The 24195-nt window shown below is 60.9% G+C and overlaps 7 protein-coding genes across 7 annotated transcripts; 5 read left to right on the top strand and 2 right to left on the bottom strand.

Moving 5' to 3' along the window:
* The first annotated feature begins 1311 nt into the window (after nucleotides 1-1311).
* Nucleotides 1312-2711, top strand: THITE_2169469 (uncharacterized protein). Its single transcript, XM_003649755.1, has one exon. The coding sequence runs from the start codon at nucleotides 1536-1538 to the stop codon at nucleotides 2241-2243; it is 708 nt and encodes a 235-aa protein (XP_003649803.1). The 5' UTR covers nucleotides 1312-1535; the 3' UTR covers nucleotides 2244-2711.
* A 19-nt stretch (nucleotides 2712-2730) lies between these two features.
* THITE_2108779 (uncharacterized protein) lies at nucleotides 2731-4918 on the bottom strand. The gene is made up of 4 exons (XM_003649756.1): nucleotides 4335-4918; nucleotides 3927-4224; nucleotides 3623-3855; nucleotides 2731-3550 (listed from the first exon to the last, which is right to left on the bottom strand). The coding sequence occupies exons 1-4, from the start codon at nucleotides 4580-4582 to the stop codon at nucleotides 2932-2934; spliced, it is 1398 nt and encodes a 465-aa protein (XP_003649804.1). The 5' UTR covers nucleotides 4583-4918; the 3' UTR covers nucleotides 2731-2931.
* Nucleotides 4919-8050: 3132 nt separating this feature from the next.
* Nucleotides 8051-11594, top strand: THITE_2108782 (uncharacterized protein). Its single transcript, XM_003649757.1, has 4 exons — nucleotides 8051-9420; nucleotides 9510-10255; nucleotides 10331-10977; nucleotides 11061-11594. The coding sequence occupies exons 1-4, from the start codon at nucleotides 8230-8232 to the stop codon at nucleotides 11420-11422; spliced, it is 2946 nt and encodes a 981-aa protein (XP_003649805.1). The 5' UTR covers nucleotides 8051-8229; the 3' UTR covers nucleotides 11423-11594.
* A 137-nt stretch (nucleotides 11595-11731) lies between these two features.
* THITE_2108787 (uncharacterized protein) lies at nucleotides 11732-14030 on the bottom strand. The gene is made up of 3 exons (XM_003649758.1): nucleotides 13834-14030; nucleotides 13526-13742; nucleotides 11732-13447 (listed from the first exon to the last, which is right to left on the bottom strand). The coding sequence occupies exons 1-3, from the start codon at nucleotides 13928-13930 to the stop codon at nucleotides 11767-11769; spliced, it is 1995 nt and encodes a 664-aa protein (XP_003649806.1). The 5' UTR covers nucleotides 13931-14030; the 3' UTR covers nucleotides 11732-11766.
* A 1101-nt stretch (nucleotides 14031-15131) lies between these two features.
* Nucleotides 15132-18594, top strand: THITE_2108788 (uncharacterized protein). The gene has a single exon (XM_003649759.1). The coding sequence runs from the start codon at nucleotides 15265-15267 to the stop codon at nucleotides 18451-18453; it is 3189 nt and encodes a 1062-aa protein (XP_003649807.1). The 5' UTR covers nucleotides 15132-15264; the 3' UTR covers nucleotides 18454-18594.
* Nucleotides 18595-18734: 140 nt separating this feature from the next.
* On the top strand, nucleotides 18735-18911 carry THITE_2042700 (uncharacterized protein; the record flags this gene model as incomplete). Its single annotated transcript, XM_003649760.1, has 1 exon — nucleotides 18735-18911. One exon carries the CDS (start codon nucleotides 18735-18737, stop codon nucleotides 18909-18911), a length of 177 nt encoding a protein of 58 aa, XP_003649808.1.
* Nucleotides 18912-20515: 1604 nt separating this feature from the next.
* Nucleotides 20516-23242, top strand: THITE_2108794 (uncharacterized protein). Its single transcript, XM_003649761.1, has 6 exons — nucleotides 20516-20950; nucleotides 21008-21163; nucleotides 21240-21582; nucleotides 21661-22231; nucleotides 22337-22730; nucleotides 22914-23242. The coding sequence occupies exons 1-5, from the start codon at nucleotides 20720-20722 to the stop codon at nucleotides 22692-22694; spliced, it is 1659 nt and encodes a 552-aa protein (XP_003649809.1). The 5' UTR covers nucleotides 20516-20719; the 3' UTR covers nucleotides 22695-22730; nucleotides 22914-23242.
* Nucleotides 23243-24195: the final 953 nt, after the last annotated feature.

Below are 24195 nucleotides of genomic sequence, written 5' to 3' on the forward strand. Positions count from 1 at the left end.
CCCTTCTTCCGAGACCTGCAGGAATGGCCCAGACTCTGAAAATGCGGCCTCTCGCCTTTGTTCATTCTTCAAGGTATTGCTATCCGAGTTCTCCAACTTCGGGGAAATGAGCTGGATCGCTCTGCTTGCGGACAACTGAGGCAGGTACTGTAGGACACCGCCTAGCATGAAGCTCCTTCGTGCCCCCCTGACTGCGCCTCAGTGATGGTCAGACGAGCATTTCGGGAGGACTTAGGTTGCGCATGCGAATCTTGGACTTTTGTTGTATGTTCCCTGCCTCTGCTAACGTCAACTTGTTGACCCCTTTTCCATCAACCCGGATTATGGATGCCTTGACATGGACATTGAGCTGGCCCCTCTCATATTGCTCAAGCTGCCTGTCCCTCCCGAAAGACACAGCCGCATGAAACAATTGCCCCTGGAAACGGCTCCTTGCCAGCCGCAATAAAATCAATAACTAGGTAGGTAGGGAGTAAATAGCGCCCACTGCCGCGTCAAGGACGGATTCACGCAGATGCGCACATTCCTTGCTGTGTATTGTATACGTCACGTGGCAGGCTTCCGTGCGGAAGGGGAATTTGTCTCAACATTGCAGCCGCCGGGTGGCACCGAGTTCAGCCGTGCCCTGCTGTCAACACCGAGGGCAAGAGTTAGGTTTGCAGCGTTGTCGGGCTCCCTCGGCGAAGGACCTTCCGGCCGGTTAGCACATCCTCAGACTGTCCAAATGGTCACATTCCTTCCCCACCCCCGTAGGTCCGGCTGTGCGACGGCGAGACCTCCATAACGACGGGGTAGGCTTCGGGGACGCGAGCGCCATGCTGGAATTACCCGAAAAGAGGTTGCGGCACAGCTCACAGGCAGCGCTTTCGTGTACTCGCGCGACTGCCGTCGTCTGCTCAGGCGGATAGAACCACGATGCACACAATTCCATAGAAACAAACTATCTTTGGACGAAAATCACCGTCAGAGGAAATCAGTTCGTGATGCAGTGCCCAAGAATACCCCAGAGCCACCTATCTCTTTCTAGGTTTGCCTGCGGGAAGCATGCGCTCCACTTCGATCCGAGCCGTCTCATGTGTCTTCCGGCCGACCTTCCGGCCAGCCCTCCGATCCAGCGAGCTCCACCCGGGCCGGCGCCGCGGGTGAGTGGAGCAAATAATCGGGAGATCGATGATTGGCTGAAGCGCTTGGGGAGACTGTGCAACCCAAGGCCCAAGGCCGCTCGATCCACGTGACACGGTTCCCGCCAATGCCCGAGAAAAAGTTGAGTCGGCATCGCGACTTCCAACCTGCGAGTCGTCGAGAGAGCGTGAAGGAGGTGGACGGTGCCCCCCGACAACAGCACGCGAGACCAGCCCGGCTTTCACCTCCGTGGCTCCGTCACTCGACTTGCTTCCTTCCCTGCTGGGGCCGATTCCCTTCTTTCCAATTGTAATTGATTCTTTTCCGCACCTCGAACCACCAACCTCCGTCTTCGCCGAATTCCATTTTCCGTTTTCCGCCTCTCCTCTCCCTGCCCGACGCAGGCAGCCACGATGGAGGCCATCGCAACAAGACCGGTACTCCTCCCTTGCTGCCGCCGCGCCGTCACCGCCAGCTCCGGCCCGAGCCGGCTGGTCCTCAACACACTCCCCTCCGGGGCCCGCCAAAAATCCAGCGCAGCGCGGACCCGGCGCGCGCTGAGGATCCCGCCGCACCCGTCCTTCTTCGCGGGGCCCGACGGCGGCACCGCCCGCCCCACGACCGACGAAATCATCTTCAACCCGCCCTCGTCCGAGCCGTCCGTCTACCACACGCCCTTCAAGTTCCTGCCCAAGACCGACCCGCGCCGGCGCGCCAACCTCACCTCGGAACTCCTCGCGTCCTCCACAACGATCCAATACCCTTCATCATCTTCCTCTTCTTCTTCCACCGCGACGGCGCCAAAATCCCCCGAGGACTTCCCCGCCCTGGGCCGCGTGCCGACGCAGGACAAGCCGCCGCACCACCTGACCAAGGCGGACATCGAGGAGATGCGGCGGCTGCGCGCGGAGGACCCCGTGACCAACAGCGTGCAGACGCTGGCCCGCCGCTTCGGCTGCAGCAAGCTGTTCGTGCTCATGTGCTGCCAGGCGCCGCCCGAGCACCGCGCCCGCGTGCAGGCCGAGCTGGAGGCCACGCAGGCCCGCTGGGGCCCGCGCCGCCGCGCCGCCCGCGAGGAGCGCGCGCGCCGGTTCGCCATGCTCTTCAATGGCGAGCTATAGACACGTATGAATCCGGGAAGAGGAGATATCAGGGGTGGCATGTGTGTTGTGTTTGGGCACCTCTCGGGGTCGGTGCGGAGGAGGATGATGGTGGCACCTTGCAAGCCTAGATAGGCCCCGGGGAGGGAGGAAAGGAAGAGTACGCCGTTTGCAAATCGGCAAACGCGTCGTTGCACACTGCCACAAGGACGAGACAGGGCTTTGCACGGCAGTTCTGTCCGGCCAGGGTAAGGCCGCAGACAGAACGCTGGGATACGGCGAATGTTGTGGGCAGGAACGCCTTTCATTGTACGATCAAGCGGCGCGGACAAGCATCGAGCGGTCAACGGTCGACAGCGGGCATTAGACGGGCAGGAGCTTGTAAGACAGTTCAGAAGGGCGGCGAGGCGGGACTCGGCATCACCATGTCCTGTTGTATGTACCTATAATTCACATAACCGTCAAATGTACCTTGTATATTGCCTCCACAACCATATGATGGCCTTCTCTCAGGTTGGTGGCTATGATTTCGGGCTTACGCATGATGTTCGTCTCAAGGTTTATGTCCGTTTTTTTCCTGTTACTCCCCTACACCCCTCCCCCGACCCTGGGGTACCCCCGCCGGCTTTGAGTCCGTCACCATAGAGTAGGTCCTTGATTCACTGATTTTCACTACCCGCCCAAGAAAACCGGCAAAGCCTGGACCTCGTCAGCTCGCCGAGCGCTCCATTTCCTTCCCCTTGCCCTTGCCCTCAGCCTGCCGATCCATCTCGTAGTCCTTCCTCGAGGGGATCACCCGCCGGCACCAGCCGCACCAGCTGCGCCGCAGCCCCTGCATCTCGCGGCCCAGGATGTCCCCCTTGGCGCGCTCGTCCTCCCACTCGGGCACGCAGGCGCCGACCCGGACCATCCGCACGAGCTTCTTCTTCATGACGCCGCCGATCCCCTCGATCTCGTGCCTCTCGTACCCGGGCTTGAGCGCCGGGCTCGGCGTCCGCCGGCCGAGCAGCGACGACGCGCCCGACGACGGGCTGCCCAGGCTGCCCAGGCTGGTGGCGCCGCCGCCCAGGGCCCATGGGGAGAGGGACGAGGTGGTGGTGCTGCTGTTGCTACTGCTGCTGCTCGCGATGCTGTGCGGCGTGCCGGAGGAGTGCTGGTAGTGTTCGGCCTCGCGCGCGTCCTCGGCGTCGCCGTCGGTCTCTTGCTCGCGCTCGCGCGCCGCGCAGCACTCGCTCTCGCGGCCGCAGATGACGCCGCGGTCGCCCTCGCCGATGCCGGTGCCGAGTCCGCCGAGGACTTCGGTGTACTGGTTGCGCCATTTCCAGATGCTGGTGGAGTGAAACGGTGAGAAGAAGGCTAGGGCAAGCGGCGGCGGGAAGAGGGAAGGGGGGGAAATCTACCCTTTGTACTCCATATCATCGCCCAGGATGGATCTGCCACACGGCTGGCAGAGCCAGACGCCGTCCGAAGCACATCTGCAGATCGCTCGTTCCATGTCGTCCGAGTCGACGCGGATTTCAGGGCCGAGGGGCGGCTTGACTAGCGAGCCCAGGGGCGCGTGCACGCATGCATCGCAGAGGCGCCGGTGTCGGTCGCGCAGGACAATGGGAGCCGGCGGCTTGATGGCACAATTCTAAGGGCCGGTCAGATTCTGGCCAATTGGTCGGTGTGAAATATAGTAGTTGAGGGTCAAGTCCGACTCACCCGACAGACGACGGTGCCGCACCGGCGACACTCGGCCACCAGGTCCCGAGCACATTGGCCCGCCTTCCCGTAATAAGTGGCTCGCCCTGCGTCTTGCATGTAGTACCAGTTGCCAGCACGGGCTCGGTAGCGCAGCGTCTCCTCCGGGTCGACGGGGAGGTCCTCGTTGACGCAATGCAGCGTCGACACGAGCAGCATCTTGCGGTACTGCAGCAGGCCCTGGCGGATCTGGCGGCAGGTCCGCGACAGGTTGTCGAGCGTGTTGAGGTCGATGGAGGCGGCCACCGACATGATGATACTGATTATCCGGTCAGCAATGCGTTCTCTTGGCAGGAGAAGACTGCCAAGGACGATCTGCTTGTGCCACCAGGCAACGGAGAAGGGAGGCGTAAGGGTGGTTCCGCCTACGGATAGCATCCCAGAGCTTGCGTCATGGAGTTCCGGTTCAGGTTCTCCCTGACGGCAAGCCCGTGAGCCTGCTCGGGTTGGTTGTCCGCGGTGTCGGTGTGGGCGTTGGTGCCTCCACCGCCGGGTGCGGTGCCGCCCGGCCCGGCCATCTGGACGGACTTGGTCGGGTCAACTTGGCCGTTCCACAATGATGATCCGTTCTGGGACGGCACATTGTCCTCGTCGCCCAAGTCAACAAAGACGGCCATGATTGACCAATGCGGTGTGATGGTTGAGGTCCGCGGATCCGCGCTGGGACGGATGGCTGCAACTGTTGGTACCGGCTTGGGGTCGTTGGACAGCACCCAAGCGAGGTATCTCGAAAGTCAGAGCGACGGTGGAAGAGGCAGCAAAGACAGGAGAAGAGAAAATCACTGAATTGACGAGTTCGAGAGGACGGTCATTGTAAGATTGGGCGAGCTGGCACGCGTTGATGCCAGCTTGAATCGCAACTTACATCAGAGAATGTTGTTTTTGGGGAACACTCAATACGCCGCGCTTGACGACCCCGCCCTTGTCCTGGCGCAATCGCAACCCCCGCTGCTACCCGAGGGCAAATGGGAAGGTGGGGATGTTCGCTAACTACCCTGTTGTTCTGTTAAGACATCTGATGAAAACTCACTGTTAGCACTAACAGGATTGCCTCCACCTCCTAGCCAAGCAAGGGCTCCTGCAACTGGGCATGTGACGTCTTAGCTCTGTTCTCTCTTCTCGAGCCGGTCGACGTGGACAGCATTCGATGAGAAAGACTGGGAGGGACGGTGTATGCTCCCCCGGTGAAGGCGGCGGGCCGATGCGTGGGATTCCAGGCCATCTTGAGTCTCTTCTTCGAGCTGTCAGGCAATCGCCGTTTGCGTCCGTTCCCAGTTCGACCCCGGTTCGATGTTTGCAACGAACACGAACGGGCTGGACAATGCGTGCCTTACCGTGGTTGGGAAGGTAACAATCGATCAATGGAGATGCCCTCGTTCTCCCGCGTCTCGGGGACGCTTTCTCGTGAAGACATACAAGACGCAGTCATCTGCAAGCACGACAAACCTCACTGCCCAAGCCCCGAGCGCGCTCACGCAACCAGGGCGGACACCGGGTGACTGGGGACTCAAACGAGTTGCCCGGGACCGTGCAAGCCAAGGAGACAGACAATTGAGTTATCGTCGACGGCGTCCAGAATCTCTAGTATAGCGTCTTCTCAAGTGTACCAAGTTCCGTCTATGTACGCGGTTCCTGTCCGCCGGGTGGTGGGAGGCGGCATAGCTTCCTGGATAAGGATTACAGACAAAGTATGGACTCCGCAGTCCACCGGCTTGGATTGATCACCGCCACTGACTGCGCTGACTTTAAAGGTTGCTGGGTCCATTCCGGTCGCTGTCTTCTTTCCCGGCACGTCTTTCCCGGCACGCAAGTCCCGTGAGACGGTCTGCAAGCCAGCTGCGCGCCGATCGCTGTAGTTATCCGGGATACGTTCTGCGTTGTCGGGTTCGTATTGGCCGATAGAAAACGCAAGTGCTTGCTATCCAGTGGATTCGCAGATCTTGCTGGCGATTCGTCGTCGGAGGACTAGCCAGCGAGCTTCAGAGGAGGCCCTAACGCGATGCACGTGTTTCGTATTGCAGCAGTGGCATGCAAGACGAAGGGTCGACATCGGCGGTGCGCCAATGATAAGTACCAGGTATTTATTCCCAACGCCAGAGGATTCACGCCGATGCTTCTTGGCAGCACCGCGTGTGTCGATATTTTCAATTGCCGCTTAACCAAACACACAAGAACATGCATTCCTTCCATGATGTCACGTCGTATTCGGTCGCTTACCGTTGCAGTCTCGCAAAGCATTCCATTCCGTGCCGAGATGATCGACGACGGGCGGCTAAAGATAGCGCGGACCTAGGCGAACCCTGGCGATTTCCGGGAGCCTGGGAAGAGCTCGTTATCAGCAATCAATAGTTATCAATATCGATGCAGGTCAGCTGCAGGCCGTGAGCCGCAATCCGCCCTTCAGTGTCTCATTTCCTGGATCCGGTTTGGACGCTGAACCGGGAGGTGTGTTGCATCCGGCACACTATCAATCGACCATCCGCGCCAGGCATTCAGAAAACCAAAAGTACGGAATACTTCCAGTCGCCGTTTGATCGTTCCTGGAGTCCGCCCATATGTTCCCGCATATTCGGGTCAGCCGGTGGAATTGAAGCGAGTCGAGATGCTGGCGGTGGCGCAGAAAATTTGGCCTCTCATGCTTGGCATCTTGTGCTTGGCCGCAGAGCATGCCACGAACCAGCAGCTGAACCAGCAGCTGAACGGGCCCCGCGCGCGCTTGGCGTGCGCCAAGGGCAAGACGACCTGCTGGCCCCAAGTCCCGACCCAGAGGAGGGCTCTGGCGCTGGGACATCCCGCGCCAAAAACCTCCGTTTAGTGTACACTGCACTATTTTCCCCGTCGTTCTTGTGAGGCTGGAGTCCCTGCGTGCTCATGTTCGTCCTGGCCTTGCAACTTGTCTCCTTATCACTGTTCTGGAGTCCTTCGAGGTCCGCTTCAGCCCTCCGCTGATGCCGGGTGGCCAGGGCCAGGCCCCAAGCGGAAGGCGGCTAACGTTAATAGCGTTTTCACTAGCTCTCAGCTCTCAGCTGGCCCCGGCACACCGGCCCCTGGTAAGGCGCATCGAACCCATGCACGGACACACTCTGTGGTGATCTGGCCCCTGGCCCATTCCGGATGCGGAAGAACGAGCCGCACTAGTGTAAGTTACATATCAAGATCCGGACAGCTATCCGACCGCCATCAACCGCCAAGCCCGCCACATGCAGGCGCTGTGTTGGCAGGGCGAATTTTTTCTGAGAGTCCGATCGCGCCGAGCCTGCTGCTGCAGGAGGAGGACGGCCTTCGGTTTCGGGAAGATGGATAGGGCAAGCGGGAGAAACAGAAGAGGGTGCCACAAGACACGGGCCGCTCGAGACATTCTCCGGGAGCTTGTCAGCCGGTTGGGAGGTTTCACGACTGTACTAGTGTAACGTTATTTATGGTTTTCTTTGGACGATTTTCGCTGCGATTGCCCTGGGCTGGAGGGGGGAGTGGGCTGAACGTGGACCCCTGGCCGCGCAGACTGAGTAACTGGCACAGATACACCAGTTACCAGGCACTTACACTACACCACGCCGTTGTGTTCACTACCCACGTTCCCTTTCAAAGCCGCAGGGGTTGGCGATCGACCCGCCCCCCTGGCCAGGCCGAGAAGCGCCTCGGAACGTTGGCCACACAGAATACGGAATGCACACGACTTGACTCGTGCATTGCGTTGCGTTGTCCCAGCTGGCAGGGGCGCCGCCGAGCTGACCACTGCAGGCAGCCTGCATTTCCACCCGCCAAGAGGTAAACATGGGCTTGCAGCGCGAAGAAAAAACGGCTCTTGGGCTGGGCGCCGACCCAGGCTCCAAGCACGCCTTGGCAAGGCCATCAGTGCTCCGCTTGCTCGGTGCCCGTTAGCTGCCACACTACGGAGTAGTTAGTTAGCCATTGGCTTTCTGTTCCAGCTGCAGGGCATCTAACTACCTAATCAACAACCTAGTTACCTTGGGCGCACCTCTCCGCGGCTCACATACCTTGCCTCCTCCCTGGTTCTCTTTCTCTCCCTCTTCCCTTTCGCTTCTACTTCGTGCGCTTGTCGATCGTTCTCACACGTTGCGTTGCCCTCCCCACATGAAGGGATCTTCATTCACTGGCCCACGGCAGCGGCACCAGGCGTGATTCGGCCTGGAGGTGTCATCGAGTCGACGCCAGGCGACGGGGTGTTCCGGGCCTCACCCTTGTCAAGGCCACCACCACCACCATCAACCCTATTGACCGGGTCCGATCGTTACCATCCAAGATGAAAAAGTTCCAGTCGTACTTCACGCCCGCGACGGGCGAGGAGGGGGAGAAGAAGGGGAGGAGTAGTGAGGGAGCACAGCCAGCCGGTCCCCGGTCCCGGCGATCCGGTTCGAAGGCGTCGACACACCAGCTACAGCCGGTAAGGACGCCGGGGAACAACCTCCCACGGCCCGCGGCAGCACCACCACCGCCGCCGTCGGTGGTCTCTGCCCCGTCAGGCCGCGTCTCGCCCCAGATGCTGCCCGCCTCTGGCCGAGGGAGCATGCTCTCGGTGCCGGGCGCCGCCGGCCAGGCCCAGCAATCCCAGCACGGCTGCCAGCCGTCCGAGACGGCCACCATCCGGTCCAACTCGAAGGTGAGCCCGAGCACGTCGCGGCCGACCTCGGTCCGGCACTCCTTCTTCCCCGCCGGCGACGCGCGGGCCCACGACGCGGACGCCATCATGGAGATCCGCAACGACATGATGGTCAACTGGCTGCACGAGCAGCAGCTGCGCAAGCAGTACGCCTCCGGCATGGACCCCTACGAGGGCGTCGTGCTGAAGAAGGCGCGCGGCAACTTCACGTGCTGCCCGCCGCAGATGGCCGCCATCCCGGACTCGCTCTACGCCGCCGTCGTCCAGATGAACGTGCGCTGCGCCATGACCGTCAACACGCCCGTCGTGCGCGCCCTGCTCGAGGCCATCCTCGCCCGGACCGACATCGACTACGTGCCGCTGCCCGACGGCCTGCGCGTGCAGGTGCTGCGCACCATGGCCGACCTGCCGCGCGGCCAGCTGCACCACTTCGCCGCCTTCGTCGAGGACGTGCGCATGCTGGTCGTCTGGGACGACGAGCCCGAGAAGCTGCTCGCCCGCGCCCAGAGCCTCGAGGCGAGAGTCGTCGAGATGATCTGGGGCAACGGCGACGACGAGGCCGAGGAGGACGACGGCGCCGCCGGCGAGAAGAAGGGCATCGCCGCCGTCGCCGGCGCCCAGGAGCTGGACCCGGCCCAGCTGGAGGAGGCCCTCGCCAGGGAGCGCCGCCCCGTGCGGCTCGAGAGCGCCGTCATGGTCGCCATCACGATGATCCTCTGGATCATCTGTCCCGCCCTGGGGTGGCGCTGGCTGGTGTACCAGAGCGTGGTGGACGGCACGTATTTGCGGTTTGCGCTGTTGGCTGCGTGTCCCGTGCAGATGTTCGTCAGCTTGGTGAGTTTTTTTTTTGCCGGTGCTAGTAGTGGTTTATGTGAACGGAGGTGATATCGAGTTGATGCTGACTTCACATGGGGTGTCTGCAGTTCTTCTTCCAGTCCATGGTCACCAGCATCTTCCAGATCTTCGGGCCCATCTCGGCCGTGGCGAGCAACAGCAAGTACTACAGCGGCCGGGCGCCCGCCCGGCTCGACCGCAACCAGGGCCCGCTGCCGCACGTCACGATCCAGATGCCCGTGTACAAGGAGGGCCTCGCGGCGGTGATCAGGCCGACCGTGGTCTCGCTGAAGGCGGCCATCAGCACGTACGAGATGCAGGGCGGCTCGGCCAACATCTTCGTCAACGACGACGGCATGCAGCTCATCTCGGACGAGGAGGCCCAGGCCCGGCGCGACTTCTACGACGAGCACAACATCGGCTGGGTGGCGCGCCCCAAGCACAACCCGAGCCCGGAGGCCGGCTCGGGCGAGAAGCGGTTCCTGCGGCGCGGCAAGTTCAAGAAGGCCAGCAACATGAACTACGCGCTGCACGTCAGCAACCGCGTCGAGGACAAGCTGGCCGCCGTCAAGCGCGGCAGCCGCTGGACCGCCGAGCTGGAGGACGCCGCGTACCAGCGCTGCCTGGCCGACGTGCTGCAGGAGGACGAGGGCCGCACCTGGGCCGAGGGCAACATCCGCATCGGCGACTACATCCTGCTGATCGACTCAGACACGCGCGTGCCGCACGACTGCCTGCTCGACGCCGTCAGCGAGATGGAGCAGAGCCCCGAGGTCGCCATCCTGCAGTTCCAGTCCGGCGTTATGAACGTCACCCACTCGTTCTTTGAGAATGGGTGAGTGCAAAGCTTGGCCCTTTTTTTCCTCATTATGAGAAGAGAAAATCAGAGGTAGCTAACGTGTTCCCCCAGCGTCACCTGGTTTACCCGGCTGATCTACTCGTGCATCACCTTTGCCGTGGCCTCGGGCGACGCCTGCCCCTTCGTCGGCCACAACGCCATCCTGCGCTGGCAGGCCATCCAGGACGCCGCCGCGTACACGGACGAGGACGGCTACGAGAAGTACTGGTCCGAGTCGCACGTGTCGGAGGACTTCGACATGTCGCTCCGGCTGCAGGTCGCCGGCTACACGCTCCGCTACGCCTCGTACACCGGTGACGGCTTCAAGGAGGGCGTCAGCCTGACCGTGTACGACGAGCTGGCCCGGTGGGAGAAGTACGCGTACGGGTGCAACGAGCTGCTGTTCCACCCGCTGCGCTTCTGGCCCGTCCGCGGGCCGATCACGCCTCTGTTCCGCCGCTTCATCGCGTCGGCCATCCCGCTGCCCAAGAAGATGACCATCATCGCGTATATCGGGACCTACTACGCCATCGCCGCGGCCTGGTGTCTCACGCTGGCCAACTACTTCATCACCGGCTGGTTCTACGGCCTGTACGACAAGTTCTACCAAGACTCGTTCGCCATCTACATCTCCATCATCGTCGTGTTTACCGCGCTGGGCAACCTCGCGCTGGCGGTGCTGCGGTACCGGTTGAGCGAGCAGTCGCTTCTATCAGCCTGTACGTTTTTTTCCCCCTTTGATGATAACGTGACCCCTCAGCACAAACTAACTCCCGGCGCCTTTTGCTCTCTCTCTCTCCAGACTTCGAGAACATCAAGTGGATCCCGATGTTCTGCATCTTCCTGGGCGGCATCTCGCTGCACCTGTCGCAGGCGATCCTGTCGCACTTCTTCGAGATCGACATGGCCTGGGGCGCGACGGCCAAGGAGCTGAAGCGCGAGGTGCGCTTCGGCGCCGAGTTCTGGCGCATCGTCCGCCGCTTCAAGTGGACCTTCCTCTACTGCTTCGCCTGCACCGCCCTCATGGTCTGCGGCAACACCGTCTTCCCCGTCCAGTGGCGCATCAACACCCTCTACAGCATCTACCCGCTGGCCGCCACCGTCGTGGCCCACTTCTGCCTGCCCGTGCTGCTGAATCCGGCCCTGATGATGTTTACTTGGTAAAGGGGGTTGCGCGGTGTTGGATGCTAGGCGGGGTGGGAGATGTCTCGACTTGTTATGACCATTCGCTTTGCCTTTTTTTTTTTTTTTTCCTCCGCTTCTCATTACGAGCTCATATCGGCTTAATAGCTATTGGAAGGTGTTTGACAGGTTGGAGGAGTTGGGGGATCTTCTCGTCCGGAAATAGGGGTCTGATCAAACTCCCCCTTGACATACAGATCCGCTGTACGCATTGTCGACGACATAGATTTCCTAGAGCACAGGCAAAGGGTGGATAGCACCTTGAATACACAGGATAAAACCTTGGTTACACAGAGCTGCGTGTATGGCGTCCGCCTTGGCCCGGATTAGAGCCTGGAGCTCGCCGCCTCCTGGCCAGGGACCTTCCCGGCACCGTAGACAATCGCCTGGTCCATCGCCAGATCCTTCCTCCCATCCCCCCCATCCGCCACAAACCGCTTCTCCACCACATACCGCCTGCACATCTCCTCGATCTCCGCGCCCGGATTCGCCGCCGCGTCCGCCATGAACAAGACGGCGCTCAGGACCTCCGCCAGCCGAAACACCACCGCCCTCGCCTCCGGCAGCAGCGCCTCCATCCTGCCGTCCGCCCCTTCCACCACCCCCTTCAACCGCATCCACTCCCTCCTCACCCCCTCAACTGCCCCTCCCACCCAGCCACCATCACTACCACCAACTGACAAAGACGAACCCACCACCAACCGTAACCCCCGCTCAACCACCCACCCGACCGCACCCACCACATCATCCCCGCCATCCCCATCCCCATGCCGAGTGCGCGGGACCAGCGCGCGCAGCGCATCCGAAGCCAGCACGTCGGTGGTGCCCTCCCAGATGGCGCCGATACAGGCGTCGCGGAACAGGCGCGCCACGCCGACCTGCGGCGTCTCCTCGTTGAGCAGGTATCCCAGGCCGCCGAGGGCGGCCATGCAGGCGTGCGCGAGCGGCACGGTCGCGTGGCAGGCGTAGGACTTGTGCAGGGACGAGAGCAGGCGGAGGAGCGGGCCTGTCAGGTTCGGTGGCGGGGTTAAAGGGGGTGGTGGGGGGGAAGAAGTTGAAGTTTCGCCCTCTTCTTTTAGGGTGTTGTCCGCCTTCGCGGGCTGCGGCCGCTCGGCGTGGCTCAGCAGCGACACGGTGAAGTACACCAGCAGCATCAGGGCGTGGTAGTCGATGGTGAGGGTGGCGAGGGTGCGCATGTGCAGGGGGTGGGCGGCGAGCAGGACGCGGCGGCCGCGGCCGAGGCCGGCGGGGCGGACGGCGGCGTAGGCGCGCGCGACGGCCAGCATGCGGCCGAGGTAGCCGACGGAGGCGACGGCGGTGTGCACGCGGGTGATGGTCAGGATCGTGCCGATCTCGTGGATGCCGCGGCCCTCCTGGCCGATCAGCCAGGCGCGCATGCCGCGCAGCTCCAGCTCGGCCGTGGGCAGCGACTGCGTGCCGAGCTTCTGCTTCAGCCGCTGGATGGTCACGCCGTTGAGCTCGCTGGCGCCGCCGCCCTGGGCCGGGTTGTGCCGGCGCATCGGGGCCAGGAAGGCGCTCACGCCTTTGGCCGGGTCCGTCTTGGCCAGGAGGATGGTCATCTGTGCGTCGGTCGCGGAGGAGAACCACTTGAAGCCCGAGATGGACCAGGGGCCGAGGGGGATGTTCTCGGCCGCGTCGGCGAGCGGTGCCGGGGACGACGCGGGATAGGGGTCGTAGGTGGCCACCGTTTCGGTCTGGGACACGTCGCTGCCGCCGGCGCGTTCGGTCATCCATTGTCCGCTGGTCCAGGCCTTGGCTGGGTCGCGGGAGATGAGGTGGTCGTAGGCGTTCTGGAAGACCCGGCGCTCAACGGCCGAGAGGCCCGTCTTGTCCGCGAGGTGTCGCTGGAGGAGGCGGGCTGCGCCGTCTTGCATGGCGGCTGGGCACGTCGTGTTGGCGCAGGATGCCTCCCAGAGGTGGCAGCGGATGAACTGGACGAGTCGGTTGTACGGGCCATAGTCGGAGTCGTAGTTGACGGCGACGAATCTGTGACGCACTGAGCATGCCAACTCCGGTACGAGCCTTACAGAATAGTCTCGGGGGAAGAACACCAATGTTGCTCACCCCTTCTGGAAGCCGAAGTCCTGCAGTTTCCGCCAGCCCTCGGTGACGACAAGCTCGCTCCTGGGCTTGCCGAAGGCGTCCCGGCCGCCGCCACGCAGATACGGCTGGTTCCGCTCGGCGTCTGCCACCCAGTCGAAGATCTGCGGCGAGAGGACCTCGTCGCCGAGCCGGGCAACCTCCGGGCTGATCTGGTCGAGGAGCGGGCGGGGGAGGAAGACTGAGATGGTCAGTGTTCGAGTATACCGCAACTATCGCCAGCAGCTCACGAGTGGGCTAGGTAGGGTGTGTAAGATGGTGTGGGCCCGTACGTCTGGCGATGCGCTGCAGACTGACGTCGTCGTGCCACTGGTTCTTGAGGACAGGCTGCTCCTGGAAGAAGCCCGTGTTGGAACTGGCAGGCTCCATCTTGGGCAAACAGGAAATGGATCTTGGAGGCCAGAGGGTCAAGGGAAGAACTCGCGGCCATTATCTCACCCTCCCTCCCCGGGGCTGAATCCAGGGGGATCCATGGGGGATCCCAAGCCCTCGGGTTGATTGACAGCGGGGTAAGACTGGGGAAGCACATGTCGCCGAACAAAGCAGCCCTCCCCGGTTGGGTCTACGGATTACACAAATCCATAGGCCAATAGGACGGAATCAGGCCGTTCTTTGGCTGGCGCCTGATCACTAGTGTAGTGTAGCCTCGGCTCGGCTGTTGAGCTGCAATCAACAAACAGCCACTCAGCCGAGCTTTCCTCAGGCTGTGCCACCTTCCTTTGTCGAGCACCTGGAACTTCACAGACGGATTACACAGTACATGTACGGATCCAAGACGCTTGACTGTGCCCCGCCCCAGGACAGGAAGTGGTGAAGCGAAGCTTGGCGGGGCCGAGGCCGATGCTGTCACCACCCGCAGCCCACCGTAGCCGACGGTCGGCCGAGCTGGCCCGCCGCCTTCTCAGCGGCTGAGCCTGCTCGCGGTGGTCGAACCTGCTTGTGTAACTCGTCGAATTGGCTCGCGATGGCCAAACCACAACGCCACAAACACCATGACGTCAACAAGTCAAGCAGCCGTTGATGATCCTCGTGTATATCTGCCGTAAGCCGTCGACGAAGTCAGTACCCAGCTATCACCGTTCTCCATCGATTCAGGATCGACACTGTGCGCAGTAAGGAGACACAGCCCAACCGGGGAAAGATGGAGGACAGATGAACGCTAGCAGGGGACATCTCCACCGCCAAGACACGGCACAGCTGTGGCATCCAGTCGCTGTAAAGAAAACTCGGGAGGATTTGCTTGGGACTTGAACCGAAGCTTCCTTCCTAGCTTCCTCTGTGTACACAGTACACATTCGAAAGGCTCGGCAATGAAGCTTGGCTTCAAAAAACTTGTCTACCAAGTACTTGGCCAACTCCATGACGATGAAGGGAATTGTGCAAAAGCGCTCTTGTCCGGTTTGACGTTGGTCGCTCCTAGCTCGGTCAAGCACCGAATACAGATACTGTGTAAGGTAGATTACTGTGGGGTAAGGTAGTTGGTAGTATACTTCCAGGTTGTTAATCCTTTACGTACCGTAAGCTGACTGAATCACGTGCTCTCGCTTTGCGCTCGCGCCTCGGGTGCTGCCTTGTGTCGCGCCAACTCTCCCTTCCGAATCCTGCACCGCTCTAACCGTGTCGTGACCGAGCAACCTTCCACATCTCGGAGCTCCCCCATTTTTGACCGACCCTCGCAGCAATGCACCGCATCTTTGTCTGCAATGGCCCGCGTTATCGAGATATCGGATGATGACCGGACAGCATCCTCAGTCGAGGCCAGTACCCCCGCACCAGCAGCAAAAGCCCTGCGAAAACGGAAGCCGAGCGCCGATTTTGAGGAAAAGGTCGCCTGGACCGACGACGAGGGCGACGCCACTGACCATGGCATCCAGTCCAAGCGTCGGCGGGATGCGAAGCGCCGGGCCATCGCGAGAGGGAAGCGGCCGGCTAGGGTGAGCACTGCGGCTGGGGGCCGATCCGCCGCCCCTGCCGGGTCAACACTCGAAGACGAATATGCCGACGCATGCATGCCCGACTACCTGCTGAAGCGGCGGAGGGCCTTCGACAGCGACCGAGAGCGCCTGAGAGAGGCCGGTCTGAAGCTGCCCCCGGACTACGGCGACATCTACTTCTCGGACGACGAGCGTGCGGTGAGCCTCGAGGAGCGCCCCAAGTTTGATGACAGCAGCGGCATCCGCCCATGTCGCCCCTACAAGGACATCGAGCTTGAATACTCGGCAGGCGTAATCCCCGCGCCGATTGCGCAGTATCTTCGCGACTACCAGGTTGCCGGCGTCAAGTTCCTGCACCAGCGGTTCGTCTATCAGAAGGGCTGCATTCTAGGCGACGACATGGGTCTGGGCAAGACCGTGCAGGTGGCTGCCTTCCTGACGGCCGCCTTTGGGAAGACAGCCGACGAGCGGGATGCGAAGAGGATGAGGAAGATGCGCCGGGCCGGCGACCAGTGGTATCCGCGCGTGCTCATCGTCTGCCCAGGCTCGCTGATCCAGAACTGGAAGAACGAGCTCAACCGATGGGGCTGGTGGCACGTCGACGTCTACCACGGCCCTGGCAAGGAAGACGTGCTCCAGGCGGCCAAATCCGGGAGGCTGGAGATCATGGTCACGACCTATGTCACCTACAAGAAGATGCGTGAGGCGGTCAATGAAGTCGAGTGGGACTGCGTCGTTGCCGACGAGTGCCACGTCCTGAAGGACCGCAGGTCGGAGACGACACAGGCCATGGACTGCGTGAATGCGCTCTGCAGGATTGGCCTGACCGGCACCGCCATCCAGAACAAGTACGAAGAGCTCTGGACCCTCCTGAACTGGACGAACCCCGGCCATTTTGGCACGCTTGCCGAATGGACCCAGACCATCACGAAACCGCTTACCGTGGGCCAGTCGCACGACGCCACCCTGAAGCAGCTCAGCATTGCCAGGACGACAGCCAAGAAGCTCGTCCAGAATCTGCTCCCGGACTTCTTCCTGCGGCGAGTGAAGACCCTCATCGCCCACCAGCTGCCCCGGAAGAGCGACAAAGTCGTCTTTTGCCCCCTGACGGACATCCAGCGTGACGCCTACCAGAACTTTTTGGATGGCGCCCAGGTCACCTGGATTAACTCGGCATCCGAGCCGTGCGACTGTGATTCGGGACGCAAGCGAGGCTGGTGTTGCTACCAGTTCTTGCCTGACGGGAGACCGTGGAAGAGTGTTGTGTTCCCGACCATCATGACGCTCCAGAAGATCTCCAACCACCTTACGTTGCTGATTCCCTCTGCCGCCGATCCGAGCGACAAGCGGAACTCGGAGCTTAAGGCGCTCCAGACCTGCTTGCCCGAGGACTGGGAGGAGCTATACCGGAACCGGGAATCCTTGCTCAACTTGGCTAACCCCGAGTTCTGCGGCAAGTGGAAGATACTGAGAAAGCTGCTGCGCTTCTGGCACGAGAACGGAGACAAGGTCCTCGTCTTCTCGCACAGCGTCCGCCTTCTGCGCATCCTCCAGCACCTGTTCCACAACACGAGCTACAACGTGAGCTTTCTCGACGGGTCTCTGAGTTACGAAGACCGCCAGCGAGTTGTCGACGACTTCAACTCGGATCCCGCCCAGTTCGTGTTCCTCATCTCCACCAGGGCCGGCGGCGTGGGACTCAACATCACGTCAGCCAACAAGGTGGTCATCTTCGATCCGCACTGGAATCCCTCGTACGATCTGCAGGCGCAGGACCGCGCGTACAGGATCGGCCAGGTCCGGGACGTCGACGTGTTCCGCCTCGTCTCCGCCGGGACGATCGAGGAGATCGTCTACGCCCGCCAGATCTACAAGCAGCAGCAAGCCAACATAGGCTACAATGCGTCCAACGAGCGTCGCTACTTCAAGGGCGTGCAGCGCGACAGCAACCGGAAGGGCGAGATCTTCGGCCTCAGCAATCTGTTCACCTTTCACGCCGACCAGGTCGTCCTGCGCGACATCGTCAACAAGACCAACATCGCCGAGGCCAAGGCCGGCGTCCACCTCAGCGACATCGACCTGGAGAAGATGGCCAAGGACGAGGACGACGACCTGAACTACATCAAGCAGGAAGACGACGACGACGAGGGCGGCGGCATGAGCCAGCTGGCCAAGCTCCTGACGGCCGAGAACCAGGAGGAGCTCATCCGGGCGCGGAAAGCCAACAAGCCAAAGAGCGACGCCATCGCCGCCATCCTCGCCTCCGCCGGCGTCGAGTACACGCACGAGAACTCGGAGGTGATCGGCACCAGCCGCGTCGAGGCGCAGCTCTCGCGCCGCGCCGAGCTGGCGGCCGCCCGCGGCGCCGTCGCCGACAGCCAGGACCCAGAGGGCAACAGCGCCCTGTTCGCCGACAGCCAGGCTAACAGCGTGGCTCCCGCGAGCGCGGCCGCCGCGGCGCGGAACCCCTGGCGGATGCACTACCGGTTCAACCCGCCCGCGGACGTCCGGCGCCGCCAGTTCTGCTCCATGGCCAGGGAGTTTGGGTTCCCCAACGCCACCGACTTCGCGCTCGTCGTCGAGAGCTGGACGCAGGAGCAGCGGCGCAACTGCCTGGATACGTTCTACCGGCTGCGGGAGGTCAGGGTGCTGGAACGGGAGCTGGCGGCGCTGAAAGGGGAGGAGGCGGAGGAGGGGGGTGCTACTGCCACCGCCGCGGCTTCTCCTGCTGGCAGTAATGGGAAGGCAGATAGTGTATCTGGAACGGTCGCGGTGAAGAGTGAGGGGTGTGCGGTTGACGGGGCTGTCGCCAGGAGTGAGAGCGGCAGTGCTACGATCAAGGAGGAGGATACCGGCGCTTCTGGCCCGCAGCTGCGAGTCAAGACGGAGAAGAAGGCGGAGACCAAGAGGGTGTCCACGATATTCCTGTCTGACGATGACGAGGATGACGAGCTTTGACTACGTTTAGTTTGATACCATTGCATTTTGAGATACCCTGGGATTTGGAACTTCGATCTACTAAGGGTCAACTAGGTAATAGAAATAGAATTAACGAATCCCAGATTGGCGTATCTATTTGATTGGGACGGTGCAGAGAGCTCAGGTGGCCTGCACCGCGAACTCTGCTGCCCGTCTGCCACATCACGCTCGTCTTCCCTGTCACCCACAAGCAGTCAACCCACCCCAAACCAGTGACCTACTTAAAGCCGCGGAGCGGACTTGACCGGGGCAGAACAAAGATGAGAAAAACAAGGGCAAAAACATACAGCACAGGGGATTCCCCAGTCGTCACCGACCTGAGTACTAATCCTGCGATCAGTAGCTTATCTAGGGGAGAGCGGACGGGATCCCGAGCTTTCTACTGTCTATGGCCGTATGTGATAGCTGGATTGTTGAGAAGGCTTTATGAATGGTAATGATAATCTGCTGCGGTTTTCCGCTGCCATGAGCGCTAGCCAGGCCTTGTTTTGCGCTAACATTCTTTTTCTCCGAAATTAATTTTTTGATGCCCTTTTTTGGTCTCTTTTTTCCTTTTTTTTTTTTCTCCCTTGTTGGCTCTCCCCTTCCCCCTCGCCCCCGCCGCCCGCTAGGTGGAAGGAGGAACCCAACATCTATATTCATTCACCGCGTAAGCGTGGTTTCTCAGTAGTGAAATGAACTGATAGGACAGCGATGTCAGGGGGAAATCCCGGGGATTCGAGCAAGCGTCACTTCTCCAACACGGCTTTTCTATCATCTACCTTGATTCCGCATGTACCTTAGCCTCTTATTGCTGGCCTGACCACGCAATGACTGTAGTTTGAATTCATTCAAGTAGTTCCGCTTATGTGAAGTACAGGGTCTACATAGCACTCCCTACCTAGCCTTAAAGAGACCCAGTAGGTCTAGAGTGCTCTCGTGAGACTCAACTGAATCTACACAGTAAAGCACAGGCCGGCCTGTGGAGGGCGGCACGTGCGATAGTTCCCCAGACGGGGGCATGTGATGAATTTGAGATCTCGTGGATTGGTATGTACAGTACACCTACCATTCAAAGTACATCCATTCACCATTGTGTAAGATCCGGTACCTACCTGAAGTTAGCAGCCATGATGGGTTGAAGGCGGCCGAGGTCGAAAACGGACCGGCGACCAATCATAGGCGGAGAGGGACTCTGCCTATGACGCACTCTTTCACATGCTCGCGGCGATATGGGGACGAGAAACAAGGGCCTGTCATTGGTTCGTCGGCTGTCTGGCACCAGGGGTGCCATTGTTCGCTGCCCCTCCCCCGCAGCAAGGGAGTTTCAATTCTCTCCAGCGGTCGTGAACCCCATAGTGAGAACCCTGCACGCGGGTTTGTGTGGACAACGAACCCAATATAAACTGCAATTTTGCCAAGAGAGCACATAGGTATGTCGATTGACGGTCTATTGACGGTCAATTGACCCCTCGTAACTTGGGGCTGTTTGTATTCTTTGCTCGCAGTCGAAACAGTTCGTTTCGCTGTGTGACTAACACTGAGAGCTTCCAGATGCCCGGCACTGGCTCGGCAATTCGGCCAACGGCGCTGGGCTGTTGCAGTGGGTACCTGGTGGGGCGCCGGCTGAGGGACCGAGGGGCGGCGAAGCTCGGCCCAAAGGACAAGACTCATTCACACTTCACGGCCAACGCCAAGGCCTCCATGGAACGAACCGAGAACTGCCTGCCCGTTTCTGACGTAGATGCCCGTGAGGTTTGATGGTTACTTGGCTGAGACTTGGGAGCCCTCATGGGGCTCACCTTCACACGATGCAGAGCGTTGGAACTGCTCCAGCATCGGTACTGCTGCTGTATGGATCACAGCAAATCTCCATTCTCCACGTCTCCGGACTGTTCGAGTCATTCAGCATTCAGCACTGAGGAATCCGGGGCTGATGTGGAATGGAACGTGGAGCCAGGGGGGAATAGCCGCTAGACCGATCTGTCCCGGAGGCTCTCCGATCTAGCCCCGTTCCGGCTCCAGTTTCCTGTGACTGATCGATTGCGTTCGTCACCCGTGGTCCCTTCGACTCATGTACTGCACAGTACTTCTTTTCCGCTACCCCCTCCTTGATCTAACTTTTGTTGTTGGTGATGTTGCCTTCTCTTCTTCCAATGCCCCGTTGCATCTCCCATCTTCCGTCCCTTGCTTTCTCCCCACCCTCTTGCGTCAACATTGCGCGTGAACCAGAGGGCTGCAGCACCGCCGTGCCCATCTGCCCAGCATGGCTTCCAACAACATGATCAATCCCGCGGTGGACCCCAACTTGGAAGACGAGCTGTTCGCCCGGGAGGTCGCCGAGGTCAAGAAGTGGTGGAGCGACCCGCGATGGAGATACACCAAACGGCCCTTTACGGCCGAGCAGATCGTCAACAAGAGAGGCAACCTTAAGATCGAGTACCCTAGCAATGCGCAGGCCAAGAAGCTGTGGAGGATTCTCGAGCACCGCTTCCAGGTGGGTGGCCAGTGAAGACACTTCCAGGTGCCGGCGGCTAACGGCTGCACGATACAGAACCGGGATGCCAGCTACACTTACGGCTGCTTGGAGCCCACTGCTGTCACCCAGATGGCCAAGTACCTCGACACCGTCTACGTCTCTGGCTGGCAGTCGTCGTCCACCGCCTCGTCGACAGACGAGCCGGGCCCGGATCTTGCCGACTACCCCTATGTGAGTGCCTTCCGGAGAGAGGAGGCCCGTGGTTCGACACGGACAAGCTGACAACCCGGAATTCATCCGCCTGCAGACCACCGTGCCCAACAAGGTCGGCCACTTGTTCATGGCCCAGCTCTTCCACGACCGCAAGCAGCGCCAGGAGCGCATGTCGGTGCCCAAGGCGCAGCGTGCGAAGCTCCCCAACATCGACTACCTGCGCCCCATCATCGCCGACGCCGACACGGGCCACGGCGGCCTGACAGCCGTCATGAAGCTCACCAAGCTCTTCATCGAGAAGGGCGCCGCCGGCATCCACATCGAGGACCAGGCTCCCGGCACCAAGAAGTGCGGCCACATGGCCGGCAAGGTGCTGGTGCCCATCAGCGAGCACATCAACCGCCTGGTGGCCATCCGCGCGCAGGCCGACATCATGGGTACGCCTCTCTTGGACAGGAAGCGGGGAGGAAAAAAAAAGGAAGGAAGCGATCATGACTGAAAGATGATGCACACAGGCTCCGATCTGATCGCCATCGCCCGCACCGACGCCGAGGCCGCGACGCTCATCACGTCGACCATCGACCCGCGCGACCACGCCTTCATCCTGGGCTGCACCAACCCGGACCTGCCGCCGCTCAACGACCTGATGGTGGCCGCGGAGCGGGCCGGGAAGTCGGGCGACGCGCTGCAGGCCATCGAAAACGACTGGCTGGCCAAGGCCGGGCTGAAGCGCTTCGACGAGGCCGTGCTGGACGCCATCACGGCCGGCGCAGGCGGCGACCACGCGGACAAGGCGGCGCTGGCCGAGCAGTACCGCCGCGAGGTGCAGGGCAAGCAGCTGTCCAACGCCGAGGCGCGCGCCGTCGCCCGCCGCCTGCTCGGCGGCCGCGACATCCACTTCGACTGGGACGCGCCCCGCACCCGCGAGGGCTACTACCGCCTGCGCGGCGGCTGCGACTGCTCCATCAACCGCGCCGTCGCCTACGCCCCCTACTGCGACGCCGTCTGGATGGAGAGCAAGCTGCCCGACTACGCCCAGGCCGAGGAGTTTGCGCGCGGCGTGCACGCCGTGTGGCCGGAGCAGAAGTACGCCTTTGTTTTTTTCTTTTCTTTCCTATACCCCCTCTCTCCTCCCCCCCTTTTTTTTTCCAGTATGATAACATCCTAACCAAACCTTGGCGCCCGCGACAGACTGGCATACAACCTCTCCCCCTCGTTCAACTGGAAAGCCGCGATGCCGCGCGAGGAGCAGGAGACGTACATCCGGCGGCTGGCGCGGCTGGGCTACTGCTGGCAGTTCATCACGCTGGGGGGCCTGCACACGACGGCGCTGGCGAGCGACCGGTTCGCGCGCGCGTTCGCGGCGCAGGGCATGCGCGCCTACGGCGAGCTCGTGCAGGAGCCCGAGATGGCGCTCGGCGTCGACGTCGTCACCCACCAGAAGTGGAGCGGCGCCGCCTACGTCGACGAGCTCCAGAAGATGGTCACCGGCGGCGTCAGCAGCACCGCCGCCATGGGCGCCGGCGTCACCGAGGAGCAGTTTCATTGAGGGGCATCCATCCATCCATCAACCAGGGAGGGAAGGGTAAGAGGTAGGCTGTATATGCGTGTGGGGATAGGGGGAAGTAGGATAAGATGGTCCGTTGGTTCTGTGACTTGACGGATGGCTGACAGTGGTTGTATGTTTGGGTACGCTGTTAGATTCGGCTTGTTCGCTTCTTCTATCTCCTTCATTTGGAAAGGACTACATACTCACCTAGAACTGGAGGTGTTTGAAAGGCTCTGTCTACCCATCAGTGTGGTTGTTGCTGCCACTGGTTTCTACCCTGGTTCAACGTCCGTCTCCTGATGTCGCCAGTGTGTGATGGAGGGCTGCGTCTGTGCAGAGACAAGGCGAAACTCATCGGCGTCCAACGGCTTGTTAGCCAAGCATTCGGGGACTGTGGCTTGCGGGGAGGTTGCTACCTTGAAGCCCACCATCGTTTTCCCCTTTCCTTCCTCGAGAATTTGCTCACCTTGCTTAACGTACAGTGTGTTTATGCAAGTGGAAAGGCTCAAGCCAATCACGTAATCACCGACACCTCCTGCCTGTGATCTATGTGCCTATGGTTTTGAGTGACACCGGACCTACGCTGACGAGGCCGCCATCTATCGAGTGTCACGTCGGCCTAATTCTCGGGGCTCGTTTCACGTCGACCGTTGGGCGTGCCAGGTTCTCGATCGTCCGGACCCTTGGTGGCCGGTGTGTTACTCCACGACAGCAAAAACACTACTCGCTTCTCTTCAGCTGTCGAGTATCACAACGAACCAGAAGGAGGGTGGCATACTCCAACTAGCCGATAGCCCGCGCTGGCTCGACGACATCATACCTTACTGTGTAATTCTCAGTCATACCATCCTCTCAAGGACTCCCCGTCGCTAGCGTGTTCCCCTTACGTGGTGAACCGTCATCCGATGCTTCTTCATGTGTTCCCCGAAACCAACGCAATGCTCCCTGATGAAGCAAAGAAACCAACGGCTCGCCTAAAATCTGCCGATTACTGGCCCTTCTTTTTGGGGAGCCTAGCAGCGTTTCGTGCTGCCCGTCTGAACCAGGCGACCGAGCGGCACCGCGCCTGTGCCCTTACATACCGCTGGTGCCTAGGTACGGTAGTAGATTTCCAGCTCACGTCTCACGAGGCAGACGGCAGATGATCCCACAGCATAAGTGGAAAAAAGATCCGATACTACGTCGCGAGTTACCGTGACCCGAACATCGGAAAGGCAAAGATGGTGAAGTCGAAGTAACCTTACGCAAAGAATGAAGCCATCCCAACTCGGCAGCGCGGACAGGCCCGGGTTTCAAACATCCATCCGGCTTCGCCCGGATTGCTTGCATAACGCTGAACGACCGAGCCAATCACTTGTGCCCTCGTACCACGATACACGCGTGTGTACTCCAAGCGCAACATCTCAGCCGAGCCAACCGTCCGCCCGGAACGAGGCCTCCTGCAGCCAGCCGTCTTGCCCGTTCAACAACAGCAGCACAGAGCCAAAAACAGGGACCGGAA

Source organism: Thermothielavioides terrestris, chromosome 1, assembly GCF_000226115.1.
Source record: "Thermothielavioides terrestris NRRL 8126 chromosome 1, complete sequence".
Lineage (NCBI taxonomy): Eukaryota > Fungi > Ascomycota > Sordariomycetes > Sordariales > Chaetomiaceae > Thermothielavioides > Thermothielavioides terrestris.